General features: G+C 41.8%; 1 protein-coding gene across 1 annotated transcript in view; it reads left to right on the top strand.

Annotated features, from left to right (window-relative positions):
* Positions 1-223: 223 nt before the first annotated feature.
* Positions 224-22,271, top strand: part of LOC124126209 — a 58,325-nt gene continuing 36,277 nt past the window's right edge. The window contains exons 1-6 of the mRNA XM_048391382.1: positions 224-376; positions 8,452-8,520; positions 14,283-14,371; positions 17,692-17,787; positions 18,872-18,967; positions 21,920-22,219. Coding sequence (XP_048247339.1) covers positions 306-376; positions 8,452-8,520; positions 14,283-14,371; positions 17,692-17,787; positions 18,872-18,967; positions 21,920-22,219 — 721 coding nt within the window. The 5' untranslated portion in view covers positions 224-305. The remainder of the gene's footprint in view (positions 377-8,451; positions 8,521-14,282; positions 14,372-17,691; positions 17,788-18,871; positions 18,968-21,919; positions 22,220-22,271) is intronic.

Genomic DNA, 22,271 nt, shown 5'->3' with positions numbered 1-22,271 from the left:
CAGATGTGTGTCTGTGTGTATTTAGGGATGTTTGGGTGGGTGTTCTTATACTGTCTTCGTTGATGCGTCAAACATATGTGAGAAGAGGTTGACTAAAGCTTTTATTTAAGAAGTGCATACATTTTTTAACAACAGTATCATAATGAATATACCCATCACAGAGCATACATTTTAGTCATTAGCATGTGCGTTGTGACGAAGCCGCTGTTGAATAATACAAGTTCCTTGTATGACTTATAGGCGTGGGGCTATATAAGTTTGTATCACCGCGTTCATCTCTCAGTGTCTTCTCGGTCGTCGGCATCATGACCGACACACAACGCCGACTGGCAATTTGCTTCCTCGTCGTCACAGCCCTCGCTAGCACAACTTATGGGTAAGTTCAACATTTCTCATCCCGATCTTGATCAAGCTGTTAGAATATTCACATTGCCGTCCTTCCCGTGCAGAACATACCACCATAACATTGTCATGAGTTGCCATGTGTCATGAGTTGTCATGTGTCATGAGTTGTCATGTGTCCTGAGTTGCTATGTGTCATGAGTTGCCATGTGTCCTGAGTTGCCATGTATCCTGAGTTGTTATGTGTCTTGAGTTGTCATGTGTCCTGAGTTACCATGTGTCCTGAGTTGCCATGTGTCCTGAGTTGTTATGTGTCCTGAGTTGTCATGTGTCCTGAGTTGCCATGTGTCATGAGTTGCCATGTGTCCTGAGTTGCCATGTGTCCTGAGTTGCCATGTGGCCGATTACCCCCGGCCACGGAAGGGGACACCAGCATGCGGGGAATCGAGCACGCGCCTGGCGAAATAACGAAATAGCCACTAAGCTATCCCCTCGACAGTCTGGGTTACTTGTCCCGTTATGCGTGAGTCGTTAGAAGAACAGAGGAAACTTTGACACGTAGATTACATAAGGAGTGATCGAGTGAGTGAGTGGCTTTAACGCCGCTTTAAACAGTATTCCACTTATATCACGGCGTGTCAGCTAAATGTGGGAAGTGATGCAGATTTCCGACGTTGATCAATTTGGTGAAACCCACAACCACAGGTCTGGTGCCGCAAACCCAGACACACGTTCAGACAGACACGGGATTCAAACCCACAATCATAGGTTTCGGTCGTGCCCAAGGGACGCAACTCTGCACAGCTTACTGCTACATGATCAGGGTGTAGTATAGCACATAGCAAGTATACGAGTACATGGTCAGGGGTGTAATATAGCACATAACAAGTATACGACTACATGGTCAGGGGTGTAATATAGCACATAACAAGTATACGATTACATGGTGAGGGATGTAATATAACACATAACAAGTATACGACTACATGGTCAGGGGTGTAATATAGCACTTAACAAGTATACGATTACATGGTCAGGGATGTAATATAGCACATAACAAGTATACGATTACATGGTCAGGGATGTAGTATAGCACATAACAAGTATACGACTACATGGTCAGGTGTGTAATATAGCAAATAACAAGTATTCGATTACATGGTCAGGGGTGTAATATAGCAATTAATTAACAAGTATACGACTACATGGTCAGGGGTGTAATATAGCAAATAACAAGTATACGACTACATGGTCAGGGATGTAATATAGCCAATGACAAGTATACGACTACATGGTCAGGGCTGTAATATAGCAAATAACAAGTATATGACTACATGGTCAGGGATGTAATATAGCAAATAACAAGTATACGATTACATGGTCAGGGATGTAATATAGCAAATAACAAGTATACGATTACATGGTCAGGCATGTAATATAGCAAATAACAAGTATACGATTACATGGTCAGGGGTGTAATATAGCACATAACAAGTATACGACTACATGGTCAGGGGTGTAATATAGCAAATAACAAGTATACGATTACATGGTCAGGGATGTACTATAGCAAATAACAAGTATACGATTACATGGTCAGGGGTGTACTATAGCAAATAACAAGTATACGACTACATGGTCAGGGATGTAATATAGCAAATAACAAGTATACGATTACATGGTCAGGGATGTAATATAGCACATAACAAGTATACGACTAAATGGTCAGGGGTGTAATATAGAACAATAACAAGTATACGATTATATGTCCCAGATTCATTGCTGTTCTGTAAGCATATGACTCTACATTGTTAAAATGTAAATATATGACTCCACATGTATCAGTTTGCTGAGATACACAAGGAAGTATCGTCTCCCAAAGTTGGTCATCGTGCACAAGTGCTGCTCATCCGCGCTGAGCAGACAGGACATGCTGATTGGAGGGGGTCTGACTCATACCTGACCTACAGGATACATGTGGAGTGGTGTTCGGGGATGTACATTGTAGATCTAACTGGAATGTTATATGAAACACGCTGACGTTATGAAGCCATACGGCAACACCAGGAAGAGTCCCATTACACCACGGGTATCATAGTTACCATCGTGCCATAGGGAAATTGACGGACTGTCTGTGATGGGGATAGTTATGTACACACATGGTGCCACTTTGCTCATCATCATCATCATCATCATCATCATCATCATCATTACTGTTATTGATCGTTACATAACGTTTCCTTCATATCCCTGCTGCACCAAGGGGCACGAGTGTGTATGGTCAGTCTCTGCTGACCGGAAACCGTCTTAAGGTCATGTGATGTCCCATCAGTCAATTCTATTTCATCAGCATGTAACTTCCGATGATAGTTTGATTTTTAAGGAATTATGAGAAAAAAATATTGAATAATATTTTACAAATCCGTTAAAAACAAATCGAACAAAGTATTGATCTCAATCCATTTCTACACCTTCCACTTGTCTTTGTTACTGCTTTGTTACCACTCCCCCTCGAACGTCGAATCTGGAGTTTAAAAATTACTTTAAGGTAGTCATGTGGAGAACAGTTCCATATTTGACGCATCTTTACAAATGTGATGTCCGATGCAATTCCTTATTTCGACTTGTACCATATGTTCCCGTATTGTGTTTTGGGAACAACTGACTTGCACTTGCATGTGTTTGTGACGGGTGCCACTGGTTGGGCAGGACAAACACACCTTGATGCCAACACCATGGTGTCAGGTGGAGACATGCATCTACCCTATCTGTGTACTTGAAGGTGGAGACATGCATCCACTCTATCTGTGTACTTGAAGGTGGAGACATACATCTGATAAATCTCTGTCCTTGAAGGAGGTGACATACATCTACTCTATCTGTGTACTTGAAGGTGGGAGACATGCATCTACTCTATCTGTGCACTTGAAGGTGGAGACATGCATCTGCTCTATCTGTGTACTTGAAGGTGGAGACATACATCTGCTCTATCTGTGTACTTGAAGATGGAGATATACATCCACTCTGTCTGTGTACTTGAAGGTGGAGACATACATCTATTCTATCTGTGTACTTGAAGGCGGAGACATGCATCTACTCTATCTGTGTACTTGAAGGTGGAGACATGCATCTACACTATCTGTGTACTTGAAGGTGGAGACATACATCTGCTCTATCTGTGTACTTGAAGGTGGAGACATGCATCTGCTCTATCTGTGTACTTGAAGGTGGAGACATACATCTGCTCTATCTGTGTACTTGAAGGTTGAGACATACATCTGCTCTATCTGTGTACTTAAAAGTGGAGACATGCATCTGCTCTATCTGTGTACTTGAAGGTTGAGACATACATGTACTCTATCTGTGTACTTGAAGGTGGAGACATACATATACTCTATCTGTGTACTTGAAGGTGGAGACATCCATCTACTCTATATCGGTACTTGAAGGTGGAGACATGCATCTGCTCTATCTGTGTACTTGAAGGTGGAGACATACATCTACTCTATCTGTGTACTTGAAGGTGGAGACATACATATACTCTATCTGTGTACTTGAAGGTGGAGACATGCATCTACTCTATATCGGTACTTGAAGGTGGAGACATGCATCTGCTCTATCTGTGTACTTGAAAGTGGAGACATGCATCTGCTCTATCTGTGTACTTGAAAGTGGAGACATGCATCTGCTCTATCTGTGTACTTGAAAGTAACGACATGCATCTACTCTATCTGTGTACTTGAAGGTGGAGACATGCATTTGCTCTATCTGTGTACTTAAAAGTGGAGACATACATCTGCTCTATCTGTGTACTTGAAGGTTGAGACATACATCTGCTCTATCTGTGTACTTGAAAGTGGAGACATGCATCTACTCTATCTGTGTACTTGAAGGTGGAGACATGCATCTACACTATCTGTGTACTTGAAAGTGGAGACATGCATCTACACTATCTGTGTACTTGAAAGTGGAGACATGCATCTGCTCTATCTGTGTACTTGAAGGTGGAGACATGCATCTACTCTATCTGTGTACTTGAAGGTGGAGACATACATCTGCTCTATCTGTGTACTTGAAGGTGGAGACATGCATCTGCTCTATCTGTGTACTTGAAGGTGGAGACATGCATCTGCTCTATCTGTGTACTTGAAGGTGGAGACATACATCTGCTCTATCTGTGTACTTGAAGGTGGAGACATGCATCTGCTCTATCTGTGTACTTAAAAGTGGAGACATGCATCTGCTCTATCTGTGTACTTGAAGGTTGAGACATACATGTACTCTATCTGTGTACTTGAAGGTGGAGACATACATATACTCTATCTGTGTACTTGAAGGTGGAGACATCCATCTACTCTATATCGGTACTTGAAGGTGGAGACATGCATCTGCTCTATCTGTGTACTTGAAGGTGGAGACATACATCTACTCTATCTGTGTACTTGAAGGTGGAGACATACATATACTCTATCTGTGTACTTGAAGGTGGAGACATGCATCTACTCTATATCGGTACTTGAAGGTGGAGACATGCATCTGCTCTATCTGTGTACTTGAAGGTGGAGACATACATCTGCTCTATCTGTGTACTTGAAAGTGGAGACATGCATCTGCTCTATCTGTGTACTTAAAAGTGGAGACATGCATCTGCTCTATCTATGTACTTGAAGGTTGAGACATACATCTGCTCTATCTGTGTACTTGAAAGTGGAGACATGCATCTACTCTATCTGTGTACTTGAAGGTGGAGACATGCATCTACACTATCTGTGTACTTGAAAGTGGAGACATGCATCTACACTATCTGTGTACTTGAAAGTGGAGACATGCATCTACTCTATCTATGTACTTGAAGGTGGAGACATACATCTGCTCTATCTGTGTACTTGAAGGTGGACACATGCATCTGCTATATCTGTGTACTTGAAGGTGGAGACATACATCTGCTCTATCTGTGTACTTGAAGGTGGAGACATGCATCTGCTCTATCTGTGTACTTGAAAGTGGAGACATGCATCTGCTCTATCTGTGTACTTGAAGGTGGAGACATGCATCTACTCTATCTGTGTACTTGAAGGTGGAGACATGCATCTACTCTATCTGTGTACTTGAAGGTGGAGACATGCATCTGCTCTATCTCTGTACTTGCAGATGGAGACATGCATCTGCTCTATCTGTGTACTTGAAGGGGGAGACATACATCTGCTCTATCTGTGTACTTGCAGATGGAGACATGCATCTGCTCTGTGTACTTGAAGGTGGAGACATACATCTGCTCTATCTGTGTACTTGAAGGTGGAGACATACATCTACTCTATCTGTGTACTTGAAGGTGGAGACATACATCTACTCTATCTGTGTACTTGAAGGTGGAGACATACATCTGCTCTATCTGTGTACTTGCAGATGGAGACATGCATCTGCTCTGTGTACTTGAAGGTGGACACATGCATCTACTCTGTGTACTTGAAGGTGGAGACATACATCTACTCTATCTGTGTACTTGAAGGTGGAGACATGCATCTGCTCTATCTGTGTACTTGCAGATGGAGACATGCATCTGCTCTGTGTACTTGAAGGTGGACACATGCATCTACTCTGTGTACTTGAAGGTGGAGACATGCATCTACTCTGTGTACTTGAATGTGGAGACATGCATCTACTCTGTGTACTTGAATGTGGAGACATGCATCTGCTCTGTGTACTTGAAGGTGGAGACATACATCTACTCTATCTGTGTACTTGAAAGTGGAGACATACATCTGCTCTATCTGTGTACTTGCAGATGGAGACATTCATCTGCTCTGTGTACTTGAAGGTGGAGACATGCATCTGCTCTGTGTACTTTAAGGTGGAGACATGCATCTGCTCTGTGTGCTTGAAGGTGGAGACAAGCATTTACTCTATCTGTGTACTTTAAGGTGGAGACATGCATCTACTCTGTGTACTTGCAGATGGAGACATGCATCTAATCTGTGAACTTAAAGGTGGAGACATGCATCTACTCTATCTGTGTACTTGAAAATGGAGACATGCATCTGCTCTGTGTACTTGAAGGTGGAGACAAGCATCTGCTCTATCTGTGTACTTGAAGGTGGAGACATGCATCTACTCTGTGTACTTGAAGGTGGAGACATGCATCTACTCTGTGTACTTGAAGGTGGAGACATGCATCTGCTCTGTGTACTTGAAGGTGGAGACATGCATCTACTCTATCTGTGTACTTGAAGGTGGAGACAAGCATCTGCTCTATCTGTGTACTTGAAGGTGGAGACATGCATCTACTCTGTGTACTTGAAGGTGGAGACATGCATCTACTCTGTGTACGTGAAGGTGGAGACATGCATCTACTCTATCTGTGTACTTGAAGGTGGAGACATACATCTGCTCTATCTGTGTACTTGCAGATGGAGACATTCATCTGCTCTGTGTACTTTAAGGTGGAGACATGCATCTACTCTGTGTACTTGAAGGTGGAGACATGCATCTACTCTGTGTACTTGAAGGTGGAGTCATACATCTACTCTGTGTACTTGAAGGTGGAGACAAGCATCTGCTCTATCTGTGTACTTGAAGGTGGAGACATGCATCTGCTCTGTGTACTTGAAGGTGGTGACATGCATCTACTCTGTGTACTTGAAGGTGGAGACATGCATCTACTCTATCTGTGTACTTGAAGGTGGAGACAAGCATCTGCTCTATCTGTGTACTTGAAGGTGGAGACATGCATCTACTCTTCGTACTTGAAGGTGGAGACATGCATCTACTCTGTGTACGTGAAGGTGGAGACATGCATCTACTCTATCTGTGTACTTGAAAATGGAAACATGCATCTGCTCTGTGTACTTGAAGGTGGAGACAAGCATCTGCTCTATCTGTGTACTTGAAGGTGGAGACATGCATCTACTCTGTGTACTTGAAGGTGGTGACATGCATCTACTCTGTGTACTTGAAGGTGGAGACATGCATCTGCTCTATCTGTGTACTTGAAGGTGGAGACATGCATCTGCTCTGTGTACTTGAAGGTGGTGACATGCATCTACTCTGTGTACTTGAAGGTGGAGACAAGCATCTGCTCTATCTGTGTACTTGAAGGTGGAGACATGCATCTGCTCTGTGTACTTGAAGGTGGTGACATGCATCTACTCTGTGTACTTGAAGGTGGAGACATGCATCTACTCTATCTGTGTACTTGAAGGTGGAGACAAGCATCTGCTCTATCTGTGTACTTGAAGGTGGAGACATGCATCTACTCTGTGTACTTGAAGGTGGAGACATGCATCTACTCTGTGTACGTGAAGGTGGAGACATGCATCTACTCTATCTGTGTACTTGAAAATGGAAACATGTATCTGCTCTGTGTACTTGAAGGTTGAGACAAGCATCTGCTCTATCTGTGTACTTGAAGGTGGAGACATGCATCTACTCTGTGTACTTGAAGGTGGAGACATACATCTACTCTGTGTACTTGAAGGTGGAGACAAGCACCTGCTCTATCTGTGTACTTGAAGGTGGAGACATGTATCTACTCTATCTGTGTACTTGAAGGTGGAGACATGTATCTACTCTATCTGTGTACTTGAAGGTGGAGACATGTATCTACTCTATCTGTGTACTTGAAGGTGGAGACATGTATCTACTCTATCTGTGTACTTGAAGGTGGAGACATGTATCTACTATGCGTACATAATGCAGGTCCATCTTGTGATGACAGAACGAAGATTTACTTCCATAACACTCGTGTTCTTTGATTACATATGTTCTTTGGTAAAGGTTTTCGTCATTATGGGATACACCTTTATCACCTGACACGATATATAACAGATAGGTTTCATTTGCATTACGAATAGACCCTTCGATGACATCTGATATCTGTTTCAAGGAATGCGATCATACAGTATTGAATCATAGTCTTGTTGTCTGATACAGGGTTTTGTACCTGACACTCTGATGGCCATCCTGATATCTGATTCTGCGGCTTCGAAGTTTGGCCGTTTAGTAATCTTAGTGTTTGTCACCGCTGCCGAACTGACCCTTTGTTGACAGTGTGGTCATCCTGCACTGGACATGTGGGTTCAAGGTAACCAATGACCTTATTGTCTGTTACAGGGGCTTCTGTCAGAGGACCATCTGCACGACCCAGAGAGTACGTGTGTGCATCTACAGGACATGGCGCGCGTAAGTTTCTAATCAATATTTTAATCAAACATATACGTGTATCATACAAACATTACTGTTCACTCATCACAGGGATCGTGAAACGACGTCATGAAGAAAAGCCTCAATCCTTGAATGACAGGGTCCATTTACCACTGGCATCAAAGATACTTGTATGGCAGGTGTGTCATAGTGTATGATAGGTGTGTCACGGTGTATGATAGGTGTGTCACGGTGTATGATAGTTGTGTCATTGTGTGTCACGGTATGTCATGTTGTATCATAGGTATGTCACGGTGTGTCACGGTGTATGATAGTGTGTCATGGTGTATGATGGTTGTGTCAAAGTGTATGAAAGGTGTGTCATGGTGTATGATGGTTGTATCATGGTGCATGATGGTTGTGTCATGGTGTGGGATAGGTGTTTCATGGTGTATGATAGTTGTGTCACAGTGTATGAAAGTTGTGTCATGGTGTATGATAGTTGTGTCGCAGTGTATGATAATTGTGTTACGGTGTATGATAGTTGTGTCATGGTGTATAATGGTTGTGTAACAGTGTATGCTAGTTGTGTAACAGTGTATGATAGTTGTGTCATGGTGTATGATGGTTGTGTCATGGTGTAGGATAGTTGTGTCATGGTGCACGATGGTTGTGTCATTGTGTATGATGGTTGTATCATGGTGCATGATGGTTGTGTCATGGTGTATGATAGTTGTGTCATGGTGCACGATGGTTGTGTCATGGTGTAGGATAGTTGTGTCATGGTGCATGATGGTTGTGTCATGGTGTATGATGGTTGTATCATGGTGCATGATGGTTGTGTCATGGTGTAGGATAGGTGTTTCATGGTGTATGATAGTTGTGTCACAGTGTATGAAAGTTGTGTCATGGTGTATGCTAGTTGTGTCGCAGTGTATGATAATTGTGTTACGGTGTATGATAGTTGTGTCATGGTGTATGATAGTTGTGTAACAGTGTATGCTAGTTGTGTAACAGTGTATGATAGTTGTGTCATGGTGTATGAGGGTTCTGTCATGGTGTATGATAGTTGTGTCAAAGTGTATGATGGTTGTGTCATGGTGCATGATGGTTGTGTCATGGTGTAGGATAGTTGTGTCATGGTATATGAGGGTTGTGTCATGGTGTATGATAGTTGTGTAACAGTGTATGCTAGTTGTGTAACAGTGTATGATAGTTGTGTCATGGTGTATGAGGGTTCTGTCATGGTGTATGATAGTTGTGTCAAAGTGTATGATGGTTGTGTCATGGTGCATGATGGTTGTGTCATGGTGTAGGATAGTTGTATCATGGTGTATGAGGGTTGTGTCATGGTGTATGATAGTTGTGTCATGGTGTATGATAGTTCTGTCATGGTGCATAATGGTTGTGTCATGGTGTAGGATAGTTGTGTCATGGTGCATGATGGTTGTGTCATGGTGTAGGATAGTTGTGTAATGGTGTATGATAGTTGTGTCATGGTGTATGATAGTTGTGTAGTGGTGTATGCTAGTTGTGTCTTGGTGTATGAGGGTTGTGTCATGGTGTAGGATAGTTGTGTCATGGTGTATGAGGGTTGTGTCATGGTGTATGATAGTTGTGTAATGGTGTATGATAGTTGTGTCGCAGTGTATGATGGTTGTGTAGTGGTGTATGATAGTTGTGTAGTGGTGTATGCTAGTTGTTTTATGGTGTATGATGGTTGTGTCACAGTGTATGACAGTTGTGTCACGGTGTTTGATAGTTGTGTCATTGTGTATGATAGTTGCGTCATGGTGTATGATGGTTGTGTCACAGTGTATGATAGTTGTGTCACGGTGTTTGATAGTTGTGTCATTGTGTATGATAGTTGTGTCAAGATGTATGATACTTCTTTCAAGGTATATGGTAGTTGTGTTGCAGTGTATGATGGTTGTGTCATGGTGTATGATATTTGTGTCATGGTGTGTCATGGTGTGATTGATGTGTCACAGTGTATGAAAGTTGTGTTATTGTGTATGATAGTTGTGTCACGATGTATGATACTTCTTTCACGGTATATGATAGTTGTGTCACGATATATGATACTTCTTTCACGGTAAATGATAGTTGTGTTACGGTGTGTGATGGTTGTGTCATGGTGTATGATGGTTGTGTCATGGTGTATGATGGTTGTGTCACACTGTATGAAAGGTGTGTCATGGTGTATGATGGTTGTGTCATGGTGTATGATAGTTGTGTCATGGTGCATGATGGTTGTGTCATGGTGTACGATAGGTGTGTCATGGTGTAAGATGGTTGTTTCACGGTGTATGATAATTGTGTCATGGTGTATGATGGTTGTGTCATGGTGTATGATGGTTGTGTCACGGTGTATGATGGTTGTGTCATGGTGTATAATAGTTGTGTCACGGTGTATGAGGGTGGTGTCATGGTGTATGATGGTTGTGTAATGGTGTATGATGGTTGTGTTAAGGTGTATGATGGTTGTGTCACAGTGTATGATGGTTGTGTCATGGTGTATGATGGTTGTGTCACGGTGTATGATGGTTGTGTCACAGTGTATTATGGTTGTGTCATGGTGTATGATGGTTGTGTCACGGTGTATGATGGTTGTGTCACAGTGTATGATGGTTGTGTCACGGTGTATGATGGTTGTGTCACGGTGTATGATGGTTGTGTCACAGTGTATGGTGGTTGTGTCATGGTGTATGATGGTTGTGTCACGGTGTATGATTGTTGTGACACGGTGCATGATGGTTGTGTCACAGTGTATGATGGTTGTGTCATGGTGTATGATGGTTGTGTCACAGTGTATGAAAGGTGTGTCATGGCGTATGATGGTTGTGTCACAGTGTATGATGGTTGTGTCACGGTGTATGATGGTTGTGTCACAGTGCATGATGGTTGCGTTACGGTGTATGATGGTTGTGTCACGGTGTATGATGGTTGTGTCACAGTGTATGATGGTTGTGTCACAGTGTATGAAAGGTGTGTCATGGTGTATGATGGTTGTGTCACGGTGTATGATGGTTGTGTGATGGTGTATGATGGTTGCGTTAAGGTGTATGATGGTTGTGTCACAGTGTATGGTGGTTGTGTCATGGTGTATGATGGTTGTGTCACAGTGTATGAAAGGTGTGTCATGGTGTATGATGGTTGTGTCATGGTGTATGAAGGTTGTGTCATGATGTATGATGGTTGCGTTACGGTGTATGCTGGTTGTGTAACAGTTGTATGGTGGTTGTGTCACGATGTATGATGTTTGTGTCACAGTGTATGAAAGGTGTGTCATGGTGTATGATGGTTGTGTGACGGTGTATGATGGTTGTGTCACAGTGTATGATGGTTGTGTCATGGTGTATGATGGTCGTGTCACAGTGGATGAAAGGTGTGTCATGGTGTATGATGGTTGTGTCTTGGTGTCTGATGGTTGTGTCACAGTGTATGATGGTTGTGTCACAGTGTATGATGGTTGTGTCATGGTGTATGATGGTTGCGTTACGGTGTATGATGGTTGTGTCATGGTGTATGATGGTTGTGTAACAGTGTATGAAAGGTGCGTCATGGTGTATGATGGTTGTGTCACGGTGTATGATGGTTGTGTCAGTGTATGAAAGTTGTGTCATGGTGTATGATAGTTGTGTCGCAGTGTATGATAATTGTGTTACGGTGTATAAAAGTTGTGTCATGGTGTATGATAGTTGTGTCGCAGTGTATGATAATTGTGTTACGGTGTATGATAGTTGTGTCATGGTGTATGATGGTTGTGTCATGGTGTAGGATAGTTGTGTCATGGTGCATGATGGTTGTGTCATGGTGCATGATGGTTGTGTCATGGTGTAGGATAGTTGTGTCATGGTGCATGATGGTTGTGTCATGGTGTATGATGGTTGTATCATGGTGCATGAATGTTGTGTCATGGTGTAGGATAGGTGTTTCATGGTGTATGATGGTTGTGTCATGGTGTAGGATAGTTGTGTCACGGTGTATGATGGTTGTGTCATGGTGCATGAATGTTGTGTCATGGTGTAGGATAGGTGTTTCATGGTGTATGATGGTTGTGTCATGGTGTAAGATAGTTGTGTCACGGTGTATGATGGTTGTGTCACGGTGTATGATGGTTGTGTCATGGTGCATGATGGTTGTGTCATGGTGTAGGATAGTTGTGTCATGGTGCATGAATGTTGTGTCATGGTGTAGGATAGGTGTTTCATGGTGTATGATGGTTGTGTCATGGTGTAAGATAGTTGTGTCACGGTGTATGATGGTTGTGTCACGGTGTATGATGGTTGTGTCATGGTGCATGATGGTTGTGTCATGGTGTAGGATAGTTGTGTCATGGTGCATGATGGTTGTGTCATGGTGTATGATGGTTGTATAATGGTGCATGATGGTTGTGTGATGGTGTAGGATGGTTGTGTAATGGTGTATGATAGTTGTGTCACAGTGTATGAAAGTTGTGTCATGGTGTATGATAGTTGTGTTGCAGTGTATGATAATTGTGTTACGGTGTATGTTAGTTGTGTCATGGTGTATGATGGTTGTGTCGCAGTGTATGATAGTTGTGTCACAGTGTATGATAGTTGTGTAACAGTGTATGCTAGTTGTGTAACAGTTTATGATAGTTGTGTCATGGTGTATGAGGGTTCTGTCATGGTGAATGATAGTTGTGTCATGGTGTATGATGGTTGTGTCATGGTGCATGATGGTTGTGTCATGGTGTAGGATAGTTGTGTCATGGTGTATGAGGGTTGTGTCATGGTGTATGATAGTTGTGTCATGGTGTATGATAGTTCTGTCATGGTGCATGATGGTTGTGTCATGGTGTAGGATAGTTGTGTCATGGTGCATGATGGTTGTGTCATGGTGTAGGATAGTTGTGTAATGGTGTATGATAGTTGTGTCATGGTGTATGATAGTTGTGTAGTGGTGTATGCTAGTTGTGTCTTGGTGTATGTTGGTTGTGTCATGGTGTATGATGGTTGTGTCACAGTGTATGATAGTTGTGTCGTGGTGTATAATGGTTGTGTCATGGTGTATGATGGTTGTGTCATGGTGTATGATGGTTGTGTCACGGTTTATGATGGTTGTGTCATGGTGTATGATGGTTGTGTCGTGGTGTATGATTGTTGTGTCGTGGTGTATGATGGTTGTGTCATGGTGTATGATGGTTGTGTCACAGTGTATGAAAGGTGTGTCATGGTGTATGATGGTTGTGTCATGGTGTATGATGGTTGTGTCACAGTGTATGAAAGGTGTGTCATGGTGTATGATGGTTGTGTCATGGTGTATGATGGTTGTGTCATGGTAAATGATGGTTGTGTCATGGTGTATGATAGGTGTGTCACGGTGTATGAAAGTTGTGTCATGGTGTATGATGGTTGTGTCATGGTGTATGATAGTTGTGTCATGGTGTAAGATAGTTGTGTCATTGTGTATGATAGTTGTGTCACGATGTATGATACTTCTTTCACGGTATATGATAGTTGTGTCACGGTGTGTTATGGTGTGATAGTTGTGTCACGGTGTATGATAGTTGTGTCACAGTGTATGATAGTTGTGTGACAGTGTATGATAGTTTTGTCACGGTGTATGTTGGTTGTGTCAGGGTGTATGATACTTCTGTCACGGTGTATGATGGCTGTGTCATGGTGTATGATAGGTGTGTCACGGCGGACGCGATCAACTGATATGTTGACGTATATATAGCATGTGACGATAGAAAGATTAATGACTAATGCACATGCTGTGGTCTGAACAGTCACACTTCTAACCACATCATTCTGACTCCGTGTTTGCAGGTGCTGCGCCTATAAGACTGTATGGAAGGCTGTTATAAGGACGGAACGCTACTGTTGTTCGGGCTACGAGGGCAGTCGCTGTGATCAGCGTAGGTTCACTCATACTTTACAAAAATCATTTTTATCAGGATTTATAAAAGAAAGGAAAATACTTGGTGAATATGTTGGGTTTCCTGCAACAGATTTTTGTGATGAAACAATTTCCCCATGAGAAGCATGTAACCAAACAAAACACAATGCCTCTCTACTCGCCAAATAGCCACGCGCACTTCATTCTTCTTTGTCCTTTCTTTTGAATGTTCGCTCCCCAAATCATTTCAGTTCCGCTAGACAGAAATATGGTATTATATCCGTTTGAACGGGCGCTGGAAACTCCAGGATTCCCTTCATGGGTGAATGTGTGAATGTGTGGATGTGTGGCGTCCACAGCCGTTGTAACAAAACGCAGTCACACGTGTTACAATATAATTATTCCTGGAAGCAATCACATGTGTAACAATATTATTATTCCTGGAAGCAATCGCACATGTTACAGAATAATTATTCCTGGAAGCAATCGCACGTGTTACAGAATAATTGTTCCGAGAAGAAATTGCATGTGTTATAAGGTAATTGTTCCTGGAAACAATCACATGGATTACAATGTAATGGTTCCAGGAAGCAACCGCATGTGTTACAAAATAATTGTTCTTGAAAACAATCGCACGTCTTACCAATCTTTGTTCTTGGAAGCATAGCACGTGTTATAATATATATTTGTTCACGAAAACCATCGCAAGTGTTGCAATATCTTTGTTCCGGGAAGCAGTCGATTTAATTGTTGATCCGGGATCAGCTGACTGAGTCTTGGAACTGGGATGCAACATTTTCTCTTGTATTGTTGATCTAGAGAGAAGTATCTGGCTTCCCTCTACTGGTAGTCTTATGCTACAATCTTCCTGGAAACAAACACATGAGACTGTCAGGCAACAATCATTGGTAGACGAATTGTCCAGATAAGCCATGGGTTGATTGATTGTCCTGATAAGCCATTGCTTGATTGATTGTCCTGATCAGCCATTGCTTGATTGATTGTTCTAAGCCTTTGTATGCATGATTGTTCAGTGAGCAAGTGAGTTGGATTGGGAGTTGGATTTTACGCCCGCTTTGAGCAATGTTCCAGCAATATCACGGCTGGGCATGACTGTTCAGAAGGTAACTTGTTGAACATGAGATTTGTCAACTGACAGTCAGTCCTGCTGTAATCATTGTCATGTCCTTGCTCTTGTCTTTTCTATCTATTGAGTGGTTTTACTGTTGGTTGTTACTATTGGGTGGCTTTATTATCTATTGAGTAGGGAGGGGCACGGGTGGCCCAGTCGTCTAAGGCGCCGCGATTCGCTGTGCAGAGTTTCGTCCCTTGAGCACGCCAGAAACCTATGAATGTGGGTTCTAAACCCGGTTCGCCCCGATTATGTTTCTAGGTTTGTCAGCACCATACCCGTGCTCGTGGATTTCACCGAAGTGGTAAACGTCAGAGCCCTGCATCACTTCGGACTTTTCTCCCACATTAAGCTGACACGCCGCGATATAACTGTAATACTGTTAAAAGCGGCGCTACACCCAACTCACTTACTCACTCACTATTGAGTGGCTTTATTATCTATTGAGTGGTTTTATTATCTATTGAGTGTTTTTACTGTTGAGAGTAACTATTGAGTGGCTTTATTATCTATTGAGTGGTTTTACTGTTGAGAGTAACTATTGAGTGGCTTTATTATCTATTGAGTGGTTTTACTGTTGAGAGTAACTATTGAGTGGCTTTATTATCTATTGAGTGGTTTTACTGTTGAGAGTAACTATTGAGTGGTTTTATTATCTATTGAGTGGTTTTACTGTTGAGAGTAACTATTGAGTGGCTTTATTATCTATTGAGTGGTTTTATTATCTATTGAGTGGTTTTATTATCTATTGAGTGGCTTTATTATCTATTGAGTGGTTTTACTGTTGAGAGTAACTATTGAGTGGTTTTATTATCTATTGAGTGGTTTTACTGTTGAGAGTAACTATTGAGCGGCTTTATTATCTGTTGAGTGTTTTTACTGTTGAGAGTAACTATTGAGTAGGTTTATTATCTATTGAGTGGTTTTACTGTTGAGAGTAACTATTGAGTGGTTTTATTATCTATTGAGCGGTTTTACTGTTGAGAGTAACTATTGAGTGGTTTTATTATCTATTGAGTGGTTTTATTATCTATTGAGTGGCTTTATTATCTATTGAGTGGTTTTACTGTTGAGAGTAACTAATGGGTGGTTTTATTATCTATTGAGTGGTTTTACTGTTGAGAGTAACTATTGAGTGGCTTTATTATCTATTGAGTGTTTTTACTGTTGAGAGTAACTATTGAATGGCTTTATTATCTATTGAGTGGTTTTACTTTTGAGAGTAACTATTGAGTGGCTTTATTATCTATTGAGTGGTTTTATTATCTATTGAGTGTTTTTACTGTTGAGAGTAACTATTGAGTGGCTTTATTATCTATTGAGTGGTTTTACTGTTGAGAGTAACTATTGAGTGGCTTTATTATCTATTGAGTGTTTTTACTGTTGAGAGTAACTATTGAGTGGCTTTATTATCTATTGAGTGGTTTTACTGTTGAGAGTAACTATTGAGTGGCTTTATTATCTATTGAGTGGTTTTACTGTTGAGAGTAACTATTGAGTAGCTTTATTATCTATTGAGTGGTTTTACTGTTGAGAGTAACTATTGAGTGGCTTTATTATCTATTGAGTGGTTTTATTATCTATTGAGTGGTTTTATTATCTATTGAGTGGCTTTATTATCTATTGAGTGGTTTTACTGTTGAGAGTAACTATTGAGTGGTTTTATTATCTATTGAGTCGTTTTACTGTTGAGAGTAACTATTGAGCGGCTTTATTATCTATTGAGTGTTTTTACTGTTGAGAGTAACTATTGAGTAGCTTTATTATCTATTGAGTGGTTTTACTGTTGAGAGTAACTATTGAGTGGCTTTATTATCTATTGAGTGGTTTTATTATCTATTGAGTGGTTTTATTATCTATTGAGTGGCTTTATTATCTATTGAGTGGTTTTACTGTTGAGAGTAACTATTGAGTGGTTTTATTATCTATTGAGTGGTTTTACTGTTGAGAGTAACTATTGAGTGGTTTTATTATCTATTGAGTGGTTTTATTATCTATTGAGTGGTTTTATTATCTATTGAGTGGCTTTATTATCTATTGAGTGGTTTTACTGTTGAGAGTAACTATTGAGTGGTTTTATTATCTATTGAGTGGTTTTATTATCTATTGAGTGGTTTTATTATCTATTGAGTGGTTTTATTATCTATTGAGTGGTTTTACTGTTGAGAGTAACTAATGGGTGGCTTTCTGCTTTTTTTATTCTGCAGCTGTCTGTAATCCTGAGTGCGCTAATGGTGGCACGTGCATTAACCCGGGCAACTGCGCATGCCGAGCTGGTTACGCTGGTCCGAGTTGTCGAGGAAGTACGTATGACGCATGCATGAGGAACAACATCAGAACAATGACAATAAACAGTGGAGAATAACGGAAGTTTGTGCTGCGATCTGATTAATTGAAAAACACGTATTATATTGTTCTGGGAAATATGTTGGATATTTCATTGCGTCTGAATACGTTTCGTGATAATTATCAAGAGCGCCACACCCCTTTATATAATCATATCATGAGAACTATCTTCTAAAGGCGATTGTACGATTCCGACTATATCATGGCCATGAGTTTAGGAAACACGGTTGACTAGTGATGATACCAGGCATGCACAGACAAGTCAAGTGTTCACCTGGACAAACACGGGAACATGTGGTCAGATCAAAATACAGAATAGCATCACACATCAACTTGGACACTGATACGTCAAATACGGAAATACTGTTCACGTGTCTATCACAAACTTTTCTAAGAACTTCAATGTTGGAGTCCTAAGACCTTGACTAGTGTAACCCTAATACAAACCTGTTGAGCCAGGGTATGATGCTCTTTGGAATCTTGGTAGAAAGAGCATGCTCGATTATACCTCACAACTTGTGAACTGTCGACACCACAAGTTGGAGTCGCTGGGATAATCCTCCACATGATGGGAAAGTTGAAGTCACCCTCTTGTCATACAGTCTTGTTTTGTGTCTCTGAATTTTTATGCAAAGATCTTAGGTCTTCAGTAAACCATGCTTGCCGTAAATGGCGACTTTGCTTGTCGTAAGAGGCGACTAACGGGATCGGGTGGTCTGGCTCGCTGACTTGGTTCATGCATGTCATCGATCCCAATTGCGTGATTGATGCTCATGATGTCAATCCCTAGATTGTCTGGTCCAGATTCGATTATTTACAGACCGCCGTCATATAGCTGAAAAATTGCTGAGTGCGGCGTTAAACAACAAACAAACAAAAAAAGCATAGATTTACATATGAAACAAATTAGCAAGGAGTTGGTGCCCATGTTGATGATTACTGCGTGCCCAAATGTCCCATTCAAATTTCACATAGATGTGACCTATTGACCTATACAAAGGTTAAAGAGTGTGTCTTTCACCTTTCTGTTTCCTCGTTCAGCTGAAGCCTGCTCTCACCGATCCCCGTGCTTCCCAGGAATCTGCTCCGGAAGTTGCACTTGCCAGTCAGGATTCACACAAAAGACCTGCTTGACATGTAAGTGATTCATTTATGTTAATGCCTGCTAAGGTTCATAATTATTCACTCTTTGAACGCAAAACAATAATGTCCATGTCAATGTCCATGTCAATGTCCATATTAATGTCCATGTCCCCGTCCATGTCAATGTCCATGTCAATGTCCATGTCAATGTCCACATCAATGTCAATGTCACCGTCGATGTCAATGTCCATGTCACCGTCGATGTCCATGTCCATGTCACCGCCCATATCAATGTCTATATCAATGTCCATGTCAATGTCCATATCAATGTACATGTCACCGTCCATGTCAATGTCCATATCAATGTACATGCATATGTCACCGTCCATATCAATGTACATGTACCTGTCACCGTCCATATCAATGTCCATGTCAATATCAATGTCCATGTCACCGTCCATGTCAATGTCCATGTCAATGTACATGTCACCGTCCATGTCACCGTCGATGTCAATGTCCATGTCTACGTCCATATCAATGTCCATGTCACCGTCGATGTCAATGTCCATATCAACGTACATGTCACCGTCCATGTCACCGTCCATATCAATGTCCATGTCTACGTCCATATCAATGTCCATGTCAGTGTCCATGTCAATGTCCATATCAATGTACATGTCACCGTCCATATCAATGTCCATGTCTACGTCCATATCAATGTCCATGTCAGTGTCCATGTCAATGTCCATATCAATATACATGTCATCGTCGATATGAGTGTCCATGTCAATGTCCCTGTCAATGTCCCTGTCAATGTCTATGTCAATGTCCATGTCAATGTCCATGTCAATGTCCATGTCACCGTCCATATCAATGTCCATGTCTACGTCCATATCAATGTCCATGTCAGTGTCCATGTCTACGTCCATATCAATGTCCCTGTCAATGTCCATATCAATGTCCCCGTCAATGTCCATGTCAGTGTCCATGTCAATGTCCATGTCAGTGTCCATGTCTACGTCCATATCAATGTCCCTGTCAATGTCAATATCAATGTCCCTGTCAATGTCCCTGTCAATGTCCATGTCAGTGTCCATATCAGTGTCCATGTCAATGTCCATGTCAATGTCCATATCAATGTCCATGTCAATGTCCATGTCACCGTCCATGTCAATGTCCCTGTCAATGTCCATGTCAGTGTCCATGTCAATGTTCATATCAGTGTCCATGTCACAGTCCATGTCAATGTCCATGTCAATGTCCACATCAATGTCAATGTCACCGTCGATGTCAATGTCCATGTCACCGTCGATGTCCATGTCCATGTCACCGCCCATATCAATGTCTATATCAATGTCCATGTCAATGTCCATATCAATGTACATGTCACCGTCCATGTCAATGTCCATATCAATGTACATGCATATGTCACCGTCCATATCAATGTACATGTACCTGTCACCGTCCATATCAATGTCCATGTCAATATCAATGTCCATGTCACCGTCCATGTCAATGTCCATGTCAATGTACATGTCACCGTCCATGTCACCGTCGATGTCAATGTCCATGTCTACGTCCATATCAATGTCCATGTCACCGTCGATGTCAATGTCCATATCAACGTACATGTCACCGTCCATGTCACCGTCCATATCAATGTCCATGTCTACGTCCATATCAATGTCCATGTCAGTGTCCATGTCAATGTCCATATCAATGTACATGTCACCGTCCATATCAATGTCCATGTCTACGTCCATATCAATGTCCATGTCAGTGTCCATGTCAATGTCCATATCAATATACATGTCATCGTCGATATGAGTGTCCATGTCAATGTCCCTGTCAATGTCCCTGTCAATGTCTATGTCAATGTCCATGTCAATGTCCATGTCAATGTCCATGTCACCGTCCATATCAATGTCCATGTCTACGTCCATATCAATGTCCATGTCAGTGTCCATGTCTACGTCCATATCAATGTCCCTGTCAATGTCCATATCAATGTCCCTGTCAATGTCCATGTCAGTGTCCATGTCAATGTCCATGTCAGTGTCCATGTCTACGTCCATATCAATGTCCCTGTCAATGTCAATATCAATGTCCCTGTCAATGTCCATGTCAGTGTCCATGTCAATGTCCATATCAGTGTCCATGTCAATGTCCATGTCAATGTCCATATCAATGTCCATGTCAATGTCCATGTCACCGTCCATGTCAATGTCCCTGTCAATGTCCATGTCAGTGTCCATGTCAATGTCCATGTCAGTGTCCATGTCTACGTCCATATCAATGTCCCTGTCAATGTCAATATCAATGTCCCTGTCAATGTCCATGTCAGTGTCCATGTCAATGTCCATATCAGTGTCCATGTCAATGTCCATGTCAATGTCCATATCAATGTCCATGTCAATGTCCATGTCACCGTCCATGTCAATGTCCCTGTCAATGTCCATGTCAGTGTCCATGTCAATGTTCATATCAGTGTCCATGTCACAGTCCATGTCAATGTCCCTGTCAATGTCCATGTCAGTGTCCATGTCAATGTCCATATCAGTGTCCATGTCACCGTCCATGTCAATGTCCCTGTCAATGTCCATGTCAGTGTCCATGTCAATGTCCATATCAGTGTCCATGTCACCGTCCATGTCACCGTCCATATCAATGTCCATGTCTACGTCCATATCAATGTCCATGTCACCGTGCATATCAATGTCCATATCAATGTACATGTCACCGTCGATATAAGTGTCCACGTCAATGTCCATGTCAATGTCCACGTCAATGTCCATGTCAATGTCCATGTCAATGTCCATATCAATGTACATGTCACCGTCCATATCAATGTCTATATCCATGTCAATGTCCGACTAACCGTCCGATTGCTATTTTGCTATTAGTTTTCCCCACACTTCCACCGTGGCAAATATCCATGAAAAGATGTGACCAAATACAGTGGTATAGAATGGCTTCCAAACACTGACATAACTTTCATCTCGACAGTGAGGGACCAAGCACCTAGGATCTGGCAATGCCGCGCTCACCTTGAAAGTCGAAAAGTGTCCACGAATCCAGCTCTCAATGGAATGGTCATGTACGAATTCATCACCGATTCCTCCAACCCTGATATCGACACAGTGGACGTCATTTGGTCCAACCAAGTTGGATTTAATTATTTACAGATAGACGGGGCAGCTCAATCTAACACAGAGATACAGTACCCACAACCTGCCTATGTGAGAAACTCATCATTTGGCGTGACCAGTGCCGTGGCAAGGGTCCTGCACACAAAGATAGCCACAGGTAGGATGTACGTCAGTGGTTAATCCAACAACATAGCGCCTCCCCAATCTAT

This window comes from Haliotis rufescens, unplaced genomic scaffold, assembly GCF_023055435.1.
Source record: "Haliotis rufescens isolate VD_foot unplaced genomic scaffold, xgHalRufe1.0.p SCAF_10, whole genome shotgun sequence".
NCBI classification, from domain to species: domain Eukaryota; kingdom Metazoa; phylum Mollusca; class Gastropoda; order Lepetellida; family Haliotidae; genus Haliotis; species Haliotis rufescens.
This window is presented reverse-complemented; position numbering and strand designations above follow the sequence as displayed.